At 45.1% G+C, this 17,090-nt stretch overlaps 1 protein-coding gene across 4 annotated transcripts in view; it reads right to left on the bottom strand.

The window, feature by feature from the left end:
* Nucleotides 1–17,090, bottom strand: part of ALOX5 (arachidonate 5-lipoxygenase) — a 54,909-nt gene that overhangs the window by 18,681 nt on the left and 19,138 nt on the right. For all 4 annotated transcript variants that reach the window (XM_065893972.1, XM_065893975.1, XM_065893973.1 and 1 more), the window contains exon 4: nucleotides 7,069–7,191. In XM_065893972.1, the coding sequence (XP_065750044.1) occupies nucleotides 7,069–7,191 (123 nt within the window). The remainder of the gene's footprint in view (nucleotides 1–7,068; nucleotides 7,192–17,090) is intronic.

Genomic DNA, 17,090 nt, shown 5'->3' with positions numbered 1-17,090 from the left:
TGCCCCAAACTGATGCAAGCTCCCAGGGACAGAGCACCGTTATCTCCTATGCGGCTGCTCTCCCGAGTCTCCTGGATTTGGGGGATACGCAGTTCAGTGGAATTTAACCCTCATTTACTTTCTGCCTAACCTTGGCTCTTTGCCTGGTGCTGAGGAGTCCACATGCAAGGCCAGAGAGGGCAGCTGAGGTGGGCGCAGGCCAGCACAAGTGTTAAGGGCCTGGCCGAAGATCCCAGCTCCATCTCTTCCCAGCCATATGGCCTTGGGCAAATCCCTAACCTTCTGTGCCTCAGTTTCCTCATCCATGAAACGGGTACAATAACTGTCCCTGCCTCACAGGGCTGACATGATATATAGAAAGCATTGATTTGTAAAATGAGTTCAACAAATATTAGCTACTAGTACCACGATTATCACTTACTGTTAATATTAACGTCTGCAGCCTTAAACTGTGGTGTTCTGGAGGGACCAGTGGACAAGTTCACAATCCAGGCTACGGCACAGAACTTTGCCCTCTCCCTCCGGGGGTCCTTCTGCTTAATTCATTCATCCCTTTCTTCCTTCACACTCAGTTTACCTAAGAATCTTTGCATCTGGCTCCTCTTTACTTCCTCTCCTCTCTGCCCTCCTTAAGTGCTCTCACCCAGGGCACTGTGTGTCACATCCTAGTGGCTGTATCTAAAGAGTCAGCTCTAAACTCCCCTGATCTCGCTGAAACATCTGACAACCAACCCCTTTTTCCTTGACACTAAAATGCTGACCCCCATGGACTTCATCCCTGCTTCAAACCCCCATGGTCCTGCACCGCCCCCCGCCCCAAGTAAAGGCTGGGATCCTTGCCCAACTCTCTGCGTTGGCAGCCTCAGCTCCACTTCCCTACACAGGCCCCCACTCTGGTCCTCCTGGATCACGGAGTTCTCACCGCCCTGAAAGCCATCCCCTCCACTCCTCCAATCAGCGTGGTGAACTCCTACGCATCCTTCAAGACCCAGGTTGGGCTTCTCTCTTAGAAAGCTTTTTTCTGATGCTGCCTCCTCAGAGCTTCCTCCCTGCCTCAAGTTTTCCCAGTGCTCTTTTCCAAAGGAATATCTATCACATACTATCATGATGAGCTGTCCATAGCTTGGTCTCCACTAGACTGTGAGCTTCTTGGAGCTGGGACCAAGGGAACACTTTTGATTCATCTCAGGCCCCCATCCCCAGGAGCTCAATTTGCATTTGTCAAAGGACAAGCAGCAGGGAGCCTTCTCTGGGCCAGCTCCCGTGGGGATGGAAGAAGCCCAAAAGAGCCAGCAAACAGGCAGTAACAGAGCCTGAGAAGGTAGCTCCCTGGCCAGTCTCCTTCTTTGGGCTCAGGAATGAGGACAAAGTCCTCCCAAGCATCCAGAATGGAGATACTAGATACTAGGTTTACACTGTGCTAGACCGCACCGCAGCGGCACTGCCTACATGAGTTCGTTTAAATCTCATAACAATTCTAGCAGTTAGGCAGCACCAGCCTCATTTTATAGGAAGGAAATGGGTCAAAAAAACTTAAATAACTCTCCCAAGATGGCGCAGCTAGAGTCAGAAACAATCGCTGCTCTCCAGGCTCTAAATAAGGTGACCTTTTGCTTTTAAAGGGTAATTAGAGATGAGTTGATATTTGTTGCTATACTTTGAATAGATTAATAGGTTTTTTTCCCCCAGGAAAGCAAAGTATAACCTTGCTACCCCGAGTGTGGTTGGTGGGCCAGCAGCATCAGCACCCCCAGGATGGCATTAGAAATGCAGATTTTCAGGTCCCACCTCAGCCTTCCCTAATCAGAAACTCTAGGGGTGGGTCTCTAAGTCCAGATTTTAACAGGCCCTCCAGGGGATTCTGATGCAACCTATAACTTGAGAACCATTGCTGGAGAGGTTGCAATGTTTTCCAAATTAATTTAACTATAAAGCAAACCCTTTTTAAAGGAAACATTACTTTATGATTTGTGTTAACTTATACCTTTATTTTATGATCCATTTTTAACAAAAAACTGCTACTTTAGCAAATATAAGTAAAAATTTCCAGGTCTAACTTTTAGGTGGGAATTTTTTTCCCCCTACATTTTCCCCAACAAATTTATTTTCCAATGGGACACATCTCTGATACTGTAACAGAATTCAGCATAGGTAAATAGGGTTGATATACAGACATACAGGGATCAGTTAGAACAAGGAGGAGACGACTTTAACAATTACCAAGGAGATCCAAGGATTTGGGTAGCATTCGTGAAGTTAAAGGGGAGAATCCTATTTTCTGAGTGCTTTGGTGATGTGGAGCCAACTTGTTTCTGAGCTGGGGTGACAGTAGGAGGGTGTGGGGACTTCTTCCCGCAAAACTCCTGGCTTTGGCTTCCAAAGTCAAGAGAACAAGCTCCCTCGGCTTCCCTGCTCCCGTGCCATCATCTCTTCCTCTCTCGCTCTCACCCAGCCTCAGAGGGCCTCACCCCAGCCCTCACCATGGGCAAGGAAGCCCATCTTTTCTCTCTAGCTTCCTGCTCTTCATCTTGGGGCCCGCTCTTTCCTTCTCTATGCCACCAGCTCCTTTCAAAGAGCTACCATACATGTAATTTTGTCTGACTTCACGCAAGCAGTGGGTGACTGGTCTGTGGGGCTGGAGCAGGGGTGGGAAGACTTATTGCCTTCGGACCACACTCTTCTCCCTGTCCCCAAAGCCTCTATCTGGCCCTTGACCCCCTCTCCCCCGTCCCTTGCAGGGCTCCCAACCTTGCTTGGCCTCAATGCTCCCTGAAGCCTCTCTGCTTAGCCTACCCATCCCACTCTACCCTTGGCCTCACTATCGGAGGCCGGACAGGGCTCTGAACGTCAACATGCCCCCTGACTGCACTCATCTTCCTCTTCACCACTTCTTGTCCAGCTTTCCTTTCTGATGACCACCCCACTCTGCCTATAAGCCAGATGTACAGTGTCAAGGGTGCCTTGGGTTCTCCCCTCGGCCTCTCCCCATTTTGACCTGAATTTCAACTGGATCCTGGGACATCCACACCACATCCCGAAGTCCTCCCTACTCTCCCGTTCCCTGTCTTTGTTTTTCTCCACCGCTGGGCTCGCTCATCTGACCCTCAAAGGCTGCCAGGTCTACCTTCTGCAGTGTGGCTCTGATTTCCCTCACCTCTCCCTGTTTCTCATCCAACACTGCAAATCCAGACCCCAAGGAGAAGGATGACCCTCCAAGGAGCTGCCCCCCCCACACACCCTGCTCTCATCTGATGAGAAATGTCCGGTGGGTGAGGACCCAAGCACCCTGGTCTGGTCACCTCTCCCGAACTCAGTCACATTTCTGCACTGTTCTCCTCTACTGGGAAGGAAGCTCTCTTTCTCAATTTCCTTTGAAGAGAACATTCCCTTACCAGTCCCGCCAACCTCCTGCAATCAAAGCTCCAGGCTGCAAATGGTGAGTGGTGATTAAACAGATAAGCTGCTCCTCCTTTGACGACAACATGAAATTTCACCACCCACGTGGTTCTGTGAGTAGGCCCAGCCACACCCAACCTTTATATGTGATGCTCCCTCTGCCAGAGCATCCGAGTCCTGCTTCTCCAGGCTCCCAACCGTCTGGTTAGCTGCAAGGCCAGGCTAGGTGTCCTTCTGCTGTGTAGCCTTCCTGGACCCCATAATGAGATAACACCAAACAGAGGAAGGGTCCCTCTATGAGCCCTTGAGGGCAGAGGTCTATCTGAGGGAGCAAGTGCTCAGCAGGTGATGCTGGAGAAGTGGGTCCTGGCTGGCCTGACCTCATTACTGGGAATGAATGAAGACTAATGCTGTCTTTAGGGAGAACCTTCTCTGTGCAGGGTTGACATATGTGGTTCCTTAATATTCTCACAACAGCCTGGAGTGGGAGCTATGGTCTCATTTTTTAGATGAAGACACCAAGTCTCAAAGAAGTTCACCAGCTTCCTTAGCCTCACCTTCCACTGGCCCAGAGCCCTCTCCCATGAATCCCTCATCTCCCGGGGTGGGGTCCCTCTGACCTGCTTCCCTGAGGCCCAGTCCCCTTGACTCATCCTCCTCAAATGCAGAGGCTGTGTCTCTTCTCTCCTTCTTAGGACCGCATGGTCCTTGGTTCACTGTGCCAACAGAGCTGGTGCTCAGCTGACCACCCCAGCTGGGCTGTGCCAGGTGGGGCTGAGGGCCCATCTCAGGATTTCTTTGCTCTGGTCCTGCCAAATAGTTTGCAGCTCAAGGGGCCAAGTAACATGGAAGATGTAGAGAAAGATGGGCTATGGTATTGCTGGAGAGATGGTGGCCTGTGTGGCCCATACTGGGGAGCACAGGGGAGGAAGCCTCCCTCAGACCTGGAGCTTCTAGGAGCTTCTGGGAGAAGGGGCACCTTATTCCAGTCCTGAAAAATGATGAGTTGGACTTGGCCAGGCAAAGAAGGGAAAAAGGGCATTTGAGGCAGAGAAAACAGCGAGGCAAAGACAAGGGGACACGAAGACCCCCAGCTCTGGACACACATGGCTGGGGAGTCCTGTGCATCTGGGGGCAAGAGAGAAGGCTGGGCAGAGACCCCTGTGGTTGGGGTAATCGCTGAAGGATTTTAGGTAGGTGAGTCAAAGAATTATATTTGCTTTGTAGAAGGAGCCTCCAACAAACTATACAAGTACTTGAGAATGAACTTCCAATTTCTGTGTGGGATGGAGCCTGGGGAAGCAGGTAGAAGAATGTTCCTGAACATTCTGGGGAGACATGGCGGAGCTGAGAAAGGAGGACATGCACACTGAGACCCAGGGGATGGACATGATCCCACATTCACCTGGATGGAGGATGAGGCCAAGGGAGGCATCAAGGCCAGTGGTTTCAATCCTGGTTGCACATTAGAATCCCCCAAGGAGCTTTTAAAATATACTCATGCCCGTGCTGCAAATGCTGGCTTAACAGCCTGGCTGCAGTGAGGTGGCACGGAGTCTTAATACTAAATGCACAGTCAGGACTGAGAATCACTGATCTAGGATGCTGTTGGCTATGATGGGGATACGTGAGAAGGAAAAGATAAGTGTGTGATTGTGTGTGTGTGTGTGTGTGTGTGTGTGTGTGTGTGTGTGTGTGTGAAGTGAGGGCCTGTGAGGTGGCCACACTTAATTCATTTTGAAAGGGTTTACTGAGCACCTATCCTGTGGCAGCTGCTGTGCTGGGATCCTGAGATAAAAGATGACAATGGCCTAAGGAACACTGAGCAGACATAAGAAAGGCACAGCCTGGCTTTCACTCCACCATCCCTCCATCCACCATCCACTATCCATCCCTCCACTCACCATCCATCCATCCACCCATCCATCCATCCACTCCCCCACCATTACTAAGCAGAGGTGGCACTACCCCCCAAAGCAGTATCATCTCCTCTGACCTTGCTGCCTCTCTAGCATTATCGTTTTCTCTCCAAACTGCCCCTTTTACAAGGGCCTTCTGTCCTTGTTGTATCATCCTGGTCTGGACCCTGCTCTCCTAAAGCCACATGCCTTTGACTCAATAATGCTAACCCCTGGGTAGGAAATGAGACATATGATTGCCCTGATGTTTCTAGGGAGCCAGATGTTGGGTACTGCTGCATCGCTAATCTAGTGGTTTGGTTTTAATTTTACTCTCCATTTGATCTCAATAGTAGCAGGGAAGAAAATCCCCAGTTTTGAACCCCAATAGACCTGGATTCAAATCCTGGTTTTGCCAATTCCTGCCGAAATGACCTTAGGCAAATTCCTTGGCCTGGACCTGGCAGAGCCTCAGTTCACTTACCTGGAGATGGTTAAAAACAGTACCTATTTCTTGGGGTTGCTGTGAAGGTTAAAACAGACGATTCTATACAGAAAGCACCCACACCTACAGCCTGGCACTTAGTAGAGGCTTATTAAGTGTCAGGCCCTTATTACTTCCTCCCTCCCATGGAGATGCAGCCTCAGGGAGACAAATGCATCCCAGTCTCTGTGATGTGAGGGGATTCCCTGCGGAGCCTCATATGTGTGTGTGTGTGTGTGTGTGTGTGTGTGTGTGTGTGTGTGTGTGTGTGTGCAGGGTTTTTCTCAAATGCCCCAAAGAGGAAGGCCTGAGTGTGTGGCCTCCCACCCTTTCTTTACAGAAGTTCGACCAAATGAGGCAACTTCTTGAGTGGAGCAGCTATGCAGCTAAGCAAATGCTACCACAGAAGCTAACTGGGTTAGTGCTTCTCTACCTGTCTGCCTCCTGGTTATGCCAACCCAAGGCCAGGGCCCACCCTGGGAGACTCTCACCCTGGCGGTAGGGGGTGCTGGGCACTGGGAGGTGCTGAATCTCCTCAGGGCCGTCCAAGGCTTGGTCAGGTTGCATGACCACGGATTTAGGGTTTTCCAAATTTGCATGACTGTGAGAATTCCCTAAAGTATCAGAGTACAGGTTCAAATGCCCTCCACTAGCCCTGAGGTAGGGCTGGGGCTCCATGTTGGTGATGAGCACCCAGGGAGTCTTTGAAAACCGTGTAATAATTCAGCCGCCAAGAAGGAGCACAGAACTCGGATCTCTGCCATTAATTAGCAGGGGCTACTGGGCAAGGTATTGTACCTCCTTATTCCACATATTCCTCAACTGCAGAATGGGGATAAGATCTCTGCCTGCCTCGTGGGGTTGTAGTGAAAGACGAACGGGGATGCATGTAAGTGATCAGCACAGGCATGTTGGTCATTATTACTGCAATGCCCTACCAGCTGGGTGACATCCTGGACACTGTTCACCCTTGAACTAGCCCCAGGGGAGATGAGCTGTGGATGGGGATGGGGCACTCCAAGTAAAGACCTCCACTCCGGGCTGAAAACAGCTGTTTGGTGTCTGGAGTCCTACAGTCTGTAAGTTTGTTTAGATACAGGTTTCCCTGTGATTTGATTGTGCATTAAGGATCCATGCTATTGTCGAGATATAATCAAACGATTTGGGTAGAGTTGCTCTGCTGAGCTGATCCCCCAGCCCAAGCCCACCACAAGGGGAGGAATGAGGGTTCCACCTCCGGCCCCAGCCGCTGGAGGGCTGCCCAGCATCCTCGAGTGCTTGAACACTTACGCTTTAGAGTAGTTCAGAACAAAGTCTACTCCCTTCTCACTATCGAACTGGATATCTCTGGGTAAATCCTTGTGGCATTTGGCATCGATACTCAAGGGGAAGCCAGGGTTCCACTCCATCCATCTGAGCGTGAAAAGGAAGGAGAAGAAAACTGGGTTAAATGTCTGGCTTTTGGGCTGGCCCCTCAGGCTGAAGGCTGCCTGTGTGGTCTGAGGATGTGCCCATAAGGTCACCATGCTTTAGCTGAGTGTGTGCCTGGCGAGGTACTGGGATGCCTCCCAAGGTCTGGTGTCCCCCCACCTTGCTGTGCCCTGAGTCTCACAGTGGGAAGCCAGAGGTTCCCTAAACCTGAAGCTGGGCTTACAGCACAGGGGTGGTGAGTGGTAGGTGCACACCAGTGTGTACAGAGAGCATCAGAAGACCTCATTTATTTGAGGTGACATTCAAGGGCGATGTCTCCCCAGCACAGCGCTGCCTTGCTGGTCCCTGGAGGTGGAAGTGGTTAAGGTTGCCCCATCACACTTGACCTAGACATCCAACATCCTACCAGCTTGGTCATCACCCCTGTATTGTGTGTGGTGGTCGAAGGAAAGGGGACAGTGGTCATGCCTTCCCAAAGGGGGCATGAGTCAGCAGGGAGGTTGGGTGAGGACCTCCAGTCACAGACTGATGCCAATAGCAGGTTCAGAGATTGTTATAATCAAAACAGCTCCCCGGGACTTCCCTGGTGGCACAGCGGTTAAGAATCCGCCTGCCAATGCAGGGGACACGGGTTTGAGCCCTGGTCCGGGAAGATCCCACATGCCTCAGAGCAACTAAGCCCGTGCACCACAACTACTGAGCCTGCTCTCTAGAGTCCGCAAGACACAACTGCTGAGCCCACGTGTCACAACTACTGAAGCCCACGTGCCTAGAGTCTGTGCTCTGCAACAAGAGAAGCCACCGCAATGGAGAAGCCCGAGCACCACAAAGAAGAGTAGCCCCCGCTTGCTGCAAGTAGAGAAAGCCCGCACGCAGCAAAGAAGACCCAATGCAGCCAAAAAGAAATAAATAAAATAGATAAATTAAAAAAAAACAAAAAAACCCCAGCTCCCCTCAAAGACAGGCTGTGCACTCTACCCCGCCAAAATTTTTAGAGCCTGGTGTCCTTAAAATTTATCCTGTAGCATTAGGCATTTAAGTTTGTTTTTTAAAATTTTACTTTTCTTTTTGTTTATTGAAAAACCAAACCAAACCAAACCAAAAATCTGTTAGTTTCTTTTAGGGTGGGGAGAATAATCTTTTATTTATTTAAATGATCTTACATTTGTTTAAAAACCAAAATTTACATTCTGGGATTTCAGCTTTTCCATTTGTATTCCTTTTTTGCGGTATGCGGGCCTCTCACTGTTGTGGCCTCTCCCGTTGTGGAGCACAGGCTCCGGACGCGCAGGCTCAGCAGCCATGGCTCACGGGGCCAGCCGCTCCAAGGCATGTGGGATCTTCCCAGACCGGGGCACAAACCCATGTCCCCTGCAGCGGCAGGCGGACTCTCAACCACTGCGCCACCAGGGAAGCCCTAGGAATGTCATTTTTTTTCCTTTCTTTTTTTTCTGCCTAGGATTTACTCAGAAAATTGAGGTCCCTTCAGCTTAAGGAAGTTTTTCTCCTATTTCTTTGGTTTTTACTTCTCCATGTATCCCTATCTCTCCTCTGGAACTCTCTCTGCACATCAAATCTTCTATATCTGGTTTTCATGACTCCTATGTTTTCTTCCATGACTTCCACTTCTTTGTGTATTTGTGTTACATTTCCTTACATTTCCTTCCGTTTGTCACAGAGCAGTGTCTGGCACATAACAGGCACTCAATAATTAGTTACTGAATGAACAGATTTTGTCTTCCAGGAGACCAATCAGATCTCACAGTGACTATTACTCTTTTTTTCCATTTTTCTATGAAATATTCAATTCCGAAATCATGTTTTGTGGTTGCAGAAAGTCTTTTTAGATTCTAATTGCATCTCCTTAAGAATTCTCTCTCTCTCTCTCTCTTTTTAAAATTAAATGTCTTTTCTGCTTCTTCCTTCCTTCCTTCTGCCTGGTTGTTCAATTTGGTCTTTCCTATGGAGTATGAGTTTTTTCTTTGCCTATTTATCTGTGGGTATGAAGGCCTTTGGCTCCTATGCACATCAGCCTGTCAGGCCTCTCAGGCAACAGTGACTGCAGTGGAAGGAACATAGGTATTGGTTTCAGGTGCCAGTAGTAAACTAGCTGGCAAACTGTGCTGTCTCCATGCAGTGAGAGGCCATTGTCTCCTGACCTCCTGAGGTGGGGCACTTTGGAGGCTGGGGGTCAGCAGGAAGGTGGGGTCTTGAGGAAATGTGCTCCAAGTAAACTCTACCCTTAAGAAAATGTGAATGTATTTGCTGGCTCATCTCTCCTCATTGGGTTCAGTGCTTCCATACTGAAGAAATCCAGCTCTACTCAGCTCTTCAAATTAATTAGAGCCCTACTTCCCAGTGGCTAGGAAAAGATGGTTAGGAATATTTAAATTGATTTGACCAACAGTAATTAAGTAATTGACAGTTAATACCAGTGGGGCTACCAGATGACTGCCTCAATTTTACACATATATTGGAGATACCTTAAATCATTTTCTGAAACAAAGGGAAAAAAGTCAATAAAGTAGTTGACGTTTGTGCATTCATCCACATTTTTACCCTGGTTAATGTTAATCCAGCATTGGCGTTAATACAGACAACAAAAACAGAAGGTTTTTTTAATGTCGAGGAAAAGAGAATGTTGTTAGTAAACTAACAGCGAGAAATGTAGGTTCTATACAACAGAAAACGCTTTTCAAAATGCATTTTGAGTGATCATATCCAGTTCCTGTTCACCTCTAATGATACTAATGAGAGGCTTACTGGGCCAACAGGATACCTCAAAAAACACTGTGGAATTTTTGTGACAATAAAAGTACAAGATGATATTAAAGGGCCTTAAGACTTTTAAAAAATAATTATTAGAGTATAGTTGATTTACAATGTTGTGTTAGTCTCAGGTGTACAGCAACGTGAATCAGTTATACATATACCTATACCCACTCCTTTTTTTTTAGATTCTTTTCCCAAATAGGCCAGTACAGAGTACTGAGTAGAGTTCCCTGTGCTATACAGCAGGTTCTTATTAGTTATATATTTTATATATAATAGTGTGTACATGTCGATCCCAATCTCCCAACTTATCCCTCCCCCCCATCCCCTGGTAACCATAAGTTTGTTTTCTATATCCGTGACTCTACTTCTGTTTGTAAATATGTTCATTTGTACCCTTTTTTTTAGATTCCACATATAAGCGCCATCATATGTTATTTGTCTTTTTGTGTCTGACTTATTCACTCAGTGTGACGATCTCTAGGTCCAACCATATTGCTGCAAATGTCACTATTTTGTTCTTTTTATGGCTGAGTAATATTCCATTGTATGTATGGACCAAATCTTCTTCATCCATTCCTCTGTTGTTGGACATTCAGGTTGCTTCCATGTCCTAAGACTTTTTAACGACCTAAACTCTCAGTGTTTTACTTCCCTCTTATAAGAGAGATTAGATTAAAAAGGAATACAGGCTTCCCTGGTGGTGCAGTGATTGAGAGTCCGCCTGCCGATGCAGGGGACACGGGTTCGTGCCCCGGTCCGGGAAGATCCCACATTCCGCGGAGCGGCTGGGCCTGTGAGCCATGGCCGATGAGCCTGCGCGTCTGGAGCCTGTGCTCCGCAATGGGGGAGGCCACAACAGTGAGAGGTCTACATACCGCCAAAAAAAAAAAAAGACATTCCTAGATATATACTGATTAAATTGTAAAATGTCAAAGAGGAGAATGCTGTGGAGACGGAGAGGGGATTGAGAAAGGGAAAGAGAGAGAGGAGAGATGGTTCCACAAACTCACAAGCTTCTGGGAGAAGGAAAATAATGAAACTATCACTAGGTTTCTCATTTGCCATACTGAAAATGGGGAGATAGTGTAAGGTGTTTACAGACTTTTTTAGATAATCATTTAAGCCTCTTATATCAAGTATGGACTCAGACATTATATTACCTGCATATATTACCCATCCTTTCATATATTAATTGAACAAGTTCAGCCAAACAAAAATGACATTAGAATGAACCAAGAAGTTCCTAAATATAGTAAAAAGTGTTTATTAGAAAACAATAGCAAATATATTGAACAAATAAAAATATCAAAGGCATTTTCTCAAAAATCAAGACCCAGGAAAGATGTTCATCCTTACTACTGTTACTTTGTTTTGGCAATAAGAAAAAATTATCAGTGATGTAATAATGTAAACTAAGAGACAAAAGTATCATCATTTATATAATACGATCAAATAACTGGGCAATTTAAAAGACTCACTTAAAAATAGAGACAATATTGGACTTCCCTGGTGGTGCGGTGGTTTGGAATCCGCCTGCTAATGCAGGGGCATGGGTTCGAGCCCTGGTCTGGGAGGATCCCACATGCCGCGGAGCAGCTGGGCCCGTGCACCACAACTACTGAGCCTACGCTCTAGAGCCCACATGCCACAACTACTGAAGCCTATGCGCCTATAGCCCGTGCTCTGCAACAAGAGAAGCCCGTGCGCAGCAACCAAGACCCAACACAGCCATAAATAAAAAAACAAATAAATTTATTTTTTAAAAAAGGAGACAATAAAATAATTTAGTAAGGTGTCAATACAAAGTAAATATTAAATAATGAGTAATTATCTTTATCCCAGCAATATTCATTGGCAAACGGAAAAACACCCTACTTAGAATGGCAAAAGCTATAGTTTCCCTTGGTATAAAGTGACCAGAAAGGTGAAAGAACTTCATGAAGAAAAAGTAGAAATTCTACTGAAGGACATCACACAAGATCTAAATGGGTGGAAAGATGCAACATTATTAAAATGCCACTACAGGACACACGTGTCATTCAAAGCGATTCTCATCATGAAAAACTTTAAAAAGAACCCTAAGGGCTTCCCTGGTGGTGCAGTGGTTGGGAGTCCGCCTGCCGATGCGGGGGGCACGGGTTCGTGCCCCGGTCCGGGAGGGTCCCGCGTGCCGTGGAGCGGCTGGGCCCGTGAGCCATGGCCGCTGGGCCTGCCGTCCGGAGCCTGTGCTCCGCGGTGGGAGAGGCCACGGCAGTGAGAGGCCCGCATACCGCAAAAAAAAAAAAAAAAAAAGAACCCTAAGATAACGTAACGCCTATTCACATTTATTAGAAAGTTCTGGCAACCAAAAGATGGCACTGGGCCATGTAGTAGAAAAACAGACCCAAGAAAATATGTGGATATAATACAAAACTAGCTAATATTTATCCAGTGCTTTTTATGTGTCAAATACTAGTCTATGTGTTTTCATGGTGTAACCTATTTCTTTCCAAAATCCCTAGGAAGTGGTACTATTATTTCCCTCATTTTACAGATGGGGGAATTGAGGCACAAAGAGATTACACAACTTTCACAGGACAGAGTGTGGCAGTTAAGTGGGAGCTGAGCCCAACACCGGCTGCACAGCCCATGCACGGGGTCACCACGCCAGCTCCATGCACTGTGGGTGTCATCCCAAAGCAGCAGGAAGAAACATTATGTATTAAATGATACCAGGGACATTTGACCCCCACTTCACATCATGTATAAAAATACATAGCCGATGAATTAAAAGCCTAAAGTTAAAAATAAAATTATAAAAATATTAGACAAAACTATGAGAATTTATGTAACACTGGGGTGGGGAGGGCCTTCTTAAGCAAAGCAGGAAACCCAAAAGTTACAAAGAAAAAGAATATATATATTAAGAAAGTAAAAAGCTAAAACCTGTGACAAAAGCAACTGAAGACAAATGATACACACTATACATATAACAAAGGGATACAATCTTAATATATAAAGAGCTGCTTTAGATTAATAATAAACCCACAGGAAAATAAAGCACATAAATAGGCAATGCAGAGGCTAAAGTCATCAGTGGTCAGGGGTATGCAGACTAAGACAGCAGCGGCTCTTACTTAAGGATTCCTGGATTGTTAAAAATTTTAAAGATTGATGTTATCAGGTATTAGTGAACGTATGGGCAATAGTATATTTTTACATACTTTTGGTGGGGTTGAAAATTACTGTAAAGTTTTGGGAAGGGAATTTGGTCATTCTTTTTTTTTTGAAACATCTTTATTGGAGTATAATTGCTTTACATGGTGTGTTAGTTTCTGCTTTATAACAAAGTGAACCAGCTATACATATACATATATCCCCATATCTCTTCCCTCTTACGTCTCCCTCCCTCTCACCCTCCCTATCCCACCCCTCTAGGTGGACACAAAGCACCAAGCTGATCTCCCTGTGCTATGCGGCTGCTTCCCACTAGCTATCTATTTTACATTTGGTGTAAATATGTCCATGCCACTCTCTCACTTCATCCCAGCTTACCCTTCCCCCTCCCCATTTCCTCAACTCCATTCTCTACATCTGCGTCTTTATTCTTGTCCTGCCCCTAGGTTCTTCAGAGCCTTTTTTTTTTTTTTTAGATTCCATATATATGTGTTAGCATACAGTATTTGTTTTTCTCTTTCTGACTTACTTCACTCTGTATGACAGTCTCTAGGTCCATCCACCTCACTACAAATAACTCAATTTCATTTCTTTCTATGGCTGAGTAATATTCCATTGTATATATGTGCCACATCTTCTTTATCCATTCATCCGATGATGGGCAATTAGGTTGTTTCCATCTCTGGGCTATTGTAAATAGAGCTGCAATGAACATTTTGGTACATGACTCTTTGAATTATGGTTTTCTCAGGGTATATGCCCAGTAGTGGGATTGCTGGGTCATATGGTAGTTCTATTTGTAGTTTTTTAAGGAACCTCCATACTGTTCTCCATAGTGGCTGTATCAATTTACATTCCCACCAACAGTGCAAGAGGGTTCCCTTTTCTCCACACCCTCTCCAGCATTTATTGTTTCTAGATTTTTTGATGATGGTCATTCTGACTGGTGTGAGGTGATAACTCATTGTAGTTTTGATTTGCATTTCTCTAATGATTAATGATGTTGAGCATTCTTTCATGTGTTTGTTGGCAATCTGTATATCTTCTTTGGAGAAATGTCTATTTAGGTCTTCTGCCCATTTTTGGATTGGGTTGTTTGTTTTTTTGATATTGAGCTGCATGAGCTGCTTGTATATTTTGCAGATTAATCCTTTGTCAGTTGCTTCATTTGCAAATATTTTCTCCCATTCTGAGGGTTGTCTTTTCATCTTGTTTATGGTTTCCCTTGCTGTGCAAATGCTTTTAAGTTTCATAGGTCCCATGTGTTTTTGTTTTTATTTCCATTTCTCTGGGAGGTGGGTCAAAAAGGATCTTGCTGTGATTTATGTCATACAGTGTTCTGCCTATGTTTTCCTCTAAGAGTTTTATAGTGTCTGGCCTTACGTTTAGGTCTTTAATCCATTTTGAGTTTATTTTTGTGTATAGTGTTAGGGAGTGTTCTAATTTCATTCTTTTACATTAGCTGCCCAGTTTTCCCAGCACCACTTATTGAAGAGGCTGAATTGTATTGTATACAATTGAAGAATTGTATATTCTTGTCTCCTTTATCAAAGATAAGGTGACCATATGTGTGGGTTTAACTCTGGGCTTTCTATCCTGTTCCATTGATCTATATTTCTGTTTTTGTGCGAGCACCATACTGTCTTGAATATTGTAGCTTTGTAATATAGTCTAAATTCAGGGAGCATGATTCCTCCAGCTCCATTTTTCTTTCTCAAGATTGCTCTAGCTATTCAGTGTCTTTTGTGTTTCCATACAAATTGTGAAATTTTTTGTTCTAGTTCTGTGAAAAATGCCTTTGGTAGTTTGATGTGATTGCACTGACTCTGTAGATTGCTTTGGGTAGTATAGGCATTTTCACAATGTTGATTCTTCCAATCCAAGAACACGGTATATCTCTCCATCTGTTTGTATCATCTTTAATTTCTTTCATTGGTGTCTTATAATTTTCTGCATACAGGTCTTTTGTCTCCCTAGGTAGGTTTATTCCTAAATATTTTATTCTTTTTGTTGCAGTGGTAAATGGGAGTGTTTCCTAAATTTCTCTTTCAGATTTTTCACCATTAGTGTATACGAATGCCAGAGATTTCGGTGCATTAATTTTGTATCCTGCTACTTTACCAGATTCATTGATTAGCTCTAGTAGTTTTCTGGTAGCATCTTTAGGATCCTCTATGTATAGTATCATGTCATCTGCAAACAGTGACAGCTTTACTTCTTTTCCGATTTGGATTCCTTTTATTTCCTTTTCTTCTCTGATTGCTGTGGCTAAAACTTCCAAAACTCTGTTGAATAACAGTGGTGAGAGTGGGCAACCTTGTCTTGTACCTGATCTTAGTGGCAATGCTTTCAGTTTTTCACCATTGAGAATGATGTTGGCTGTGGGTTTGTCATATATGGCCTTTATTATGTTGAGGTAAGTTCCCTCTATGTCTACTTCCTGGAGCGTTTTTATCATAAATGGGTGTTGAATTTTGTTGAAAGCTTTTTCTGCATCTATTGAGATGATCATATGGTTTTTCTCCTTCAGTTTGTTAATATGGTTTATCACATTGATTGATTTGCGTATATTGAAGAATCCTTGCATTCCTGGGATAAACCCCACCTGATCTTGGTGTGTGATCCTTTTCATGTGCTGTTGGATTCTGTTTTCTAGTATTTTGTTGAGGATTTTTGCATCTATGTTCATCAGGCACTGAAACCAAATCAATATACAAATGGAAAACAAGCTGAATGTCCATGAATAGGAGAATGGTTGAATAAGTTATGGTACCTTCACATAAAGCAAGAAATATGTGGCAGTTTAAGGACAAGGGAGACAATGAGATACTATTGCACACACATTAGATTGAGAAGGATGCAAATGTCTCAAAGTGCAAAGTGGGTCAGTGATGTAGGGAAACAGCAACTCAGGAACAGCTCTTAGGGTGAAAATTGGCAGAATCCCTTTGGAAAACAGTCGGCAATATTTAGAAAACTTAACACGTGGTCTGCAAACTTTGGTGTCTACTCCTAGGGATGTTCTCTAGAATAACTCATTCAAGAGAGCACCAGGAGACAAGACATATGTGGAAGCTTATTGTGGTGTGGCTTGCAACAGCCAGAAATTAAAGACCACCCACACGTCCACCAGCAGGGAAGTGGGTGAACACAGTGGTTTACTTACATGGTGGTGCACTACACAGAAGCTAAAATGAATGGATGACACCTATCTGTGTCAACTGGCTGCTCTTTAAAACAGAATGACCACTGGAAAAAAAGCAAGTCACAGAATGATTAAATTAAATGATGTAAATTAGATGAAAATACATTCTGCTGTGTGTGTGTGTGTGTGCCTGTGTGTGTGTGTGTGTGCCTGTGTGTGTACCACGCAGGTATATGCAGTCATAGTGAGAGAACATGGATGCTGGGTTATGACTTGTGTGGGATTCTCCATGTCCCTGCCTGGCTGATTGAGTGACGAGAGCCAGCTGGACTTGCCAGCTTTTGACATACTGGAGATTATTCTTAGTTGTTACTTCCAAACTCTAATCTGGAAGCCTGTGAGTTCATATGAAAGAGGAACTATAAGAATATGCAGATGGTGCAAAGTTCAGTGTTTCCTGAACAGAAGCAGAGGAGGAGGTCTGAAAAGGACAGATGAGTAGAAGGAGGAAGAAACAATGATTAGATCTAAGAAAGGGGCAGACTATCTCACCAGAAAACCTTCTGCCCCATTCCCTAGACCCTGCCAGAGCCCCGTCTCTGTAAAACCAACACACCACTGAATCCACCTCTCCCTGGGGAAGGGGTGTTTCTCAAAGGGTGCTGCATGGAACAATCGTTCTGCACGATGCTAAGAGTCGTACGTCAAATTCTCTTGGGACACACTGGATTTAAAAAAAAAAAAAAAGAGGGCTTCCCTCGTGGTGCAGTGGTTGAGATTCTGCCTGCCGATGCAGGGGACACGG

This window comes from Phocoena phocoena, chromosome 16 (genome assembly GCF_963924675.1).
Source record: "Phocoena phocoena chromosome 16, mPhoPho1.1, whole genome shotgun sequence".
Classification (NCBI taxonomy): Eukaryota; Metazoa; Chordata; class Mammalia; order Artiodactyla; family Phocoenidae; genus Phocoena; species Phocoena phocoena.
The sequence above is the reverse complement of the archived record's forward strand: the minus strand, read 5'-3'. Positions and strand labels throughout refer to the sequence as shown.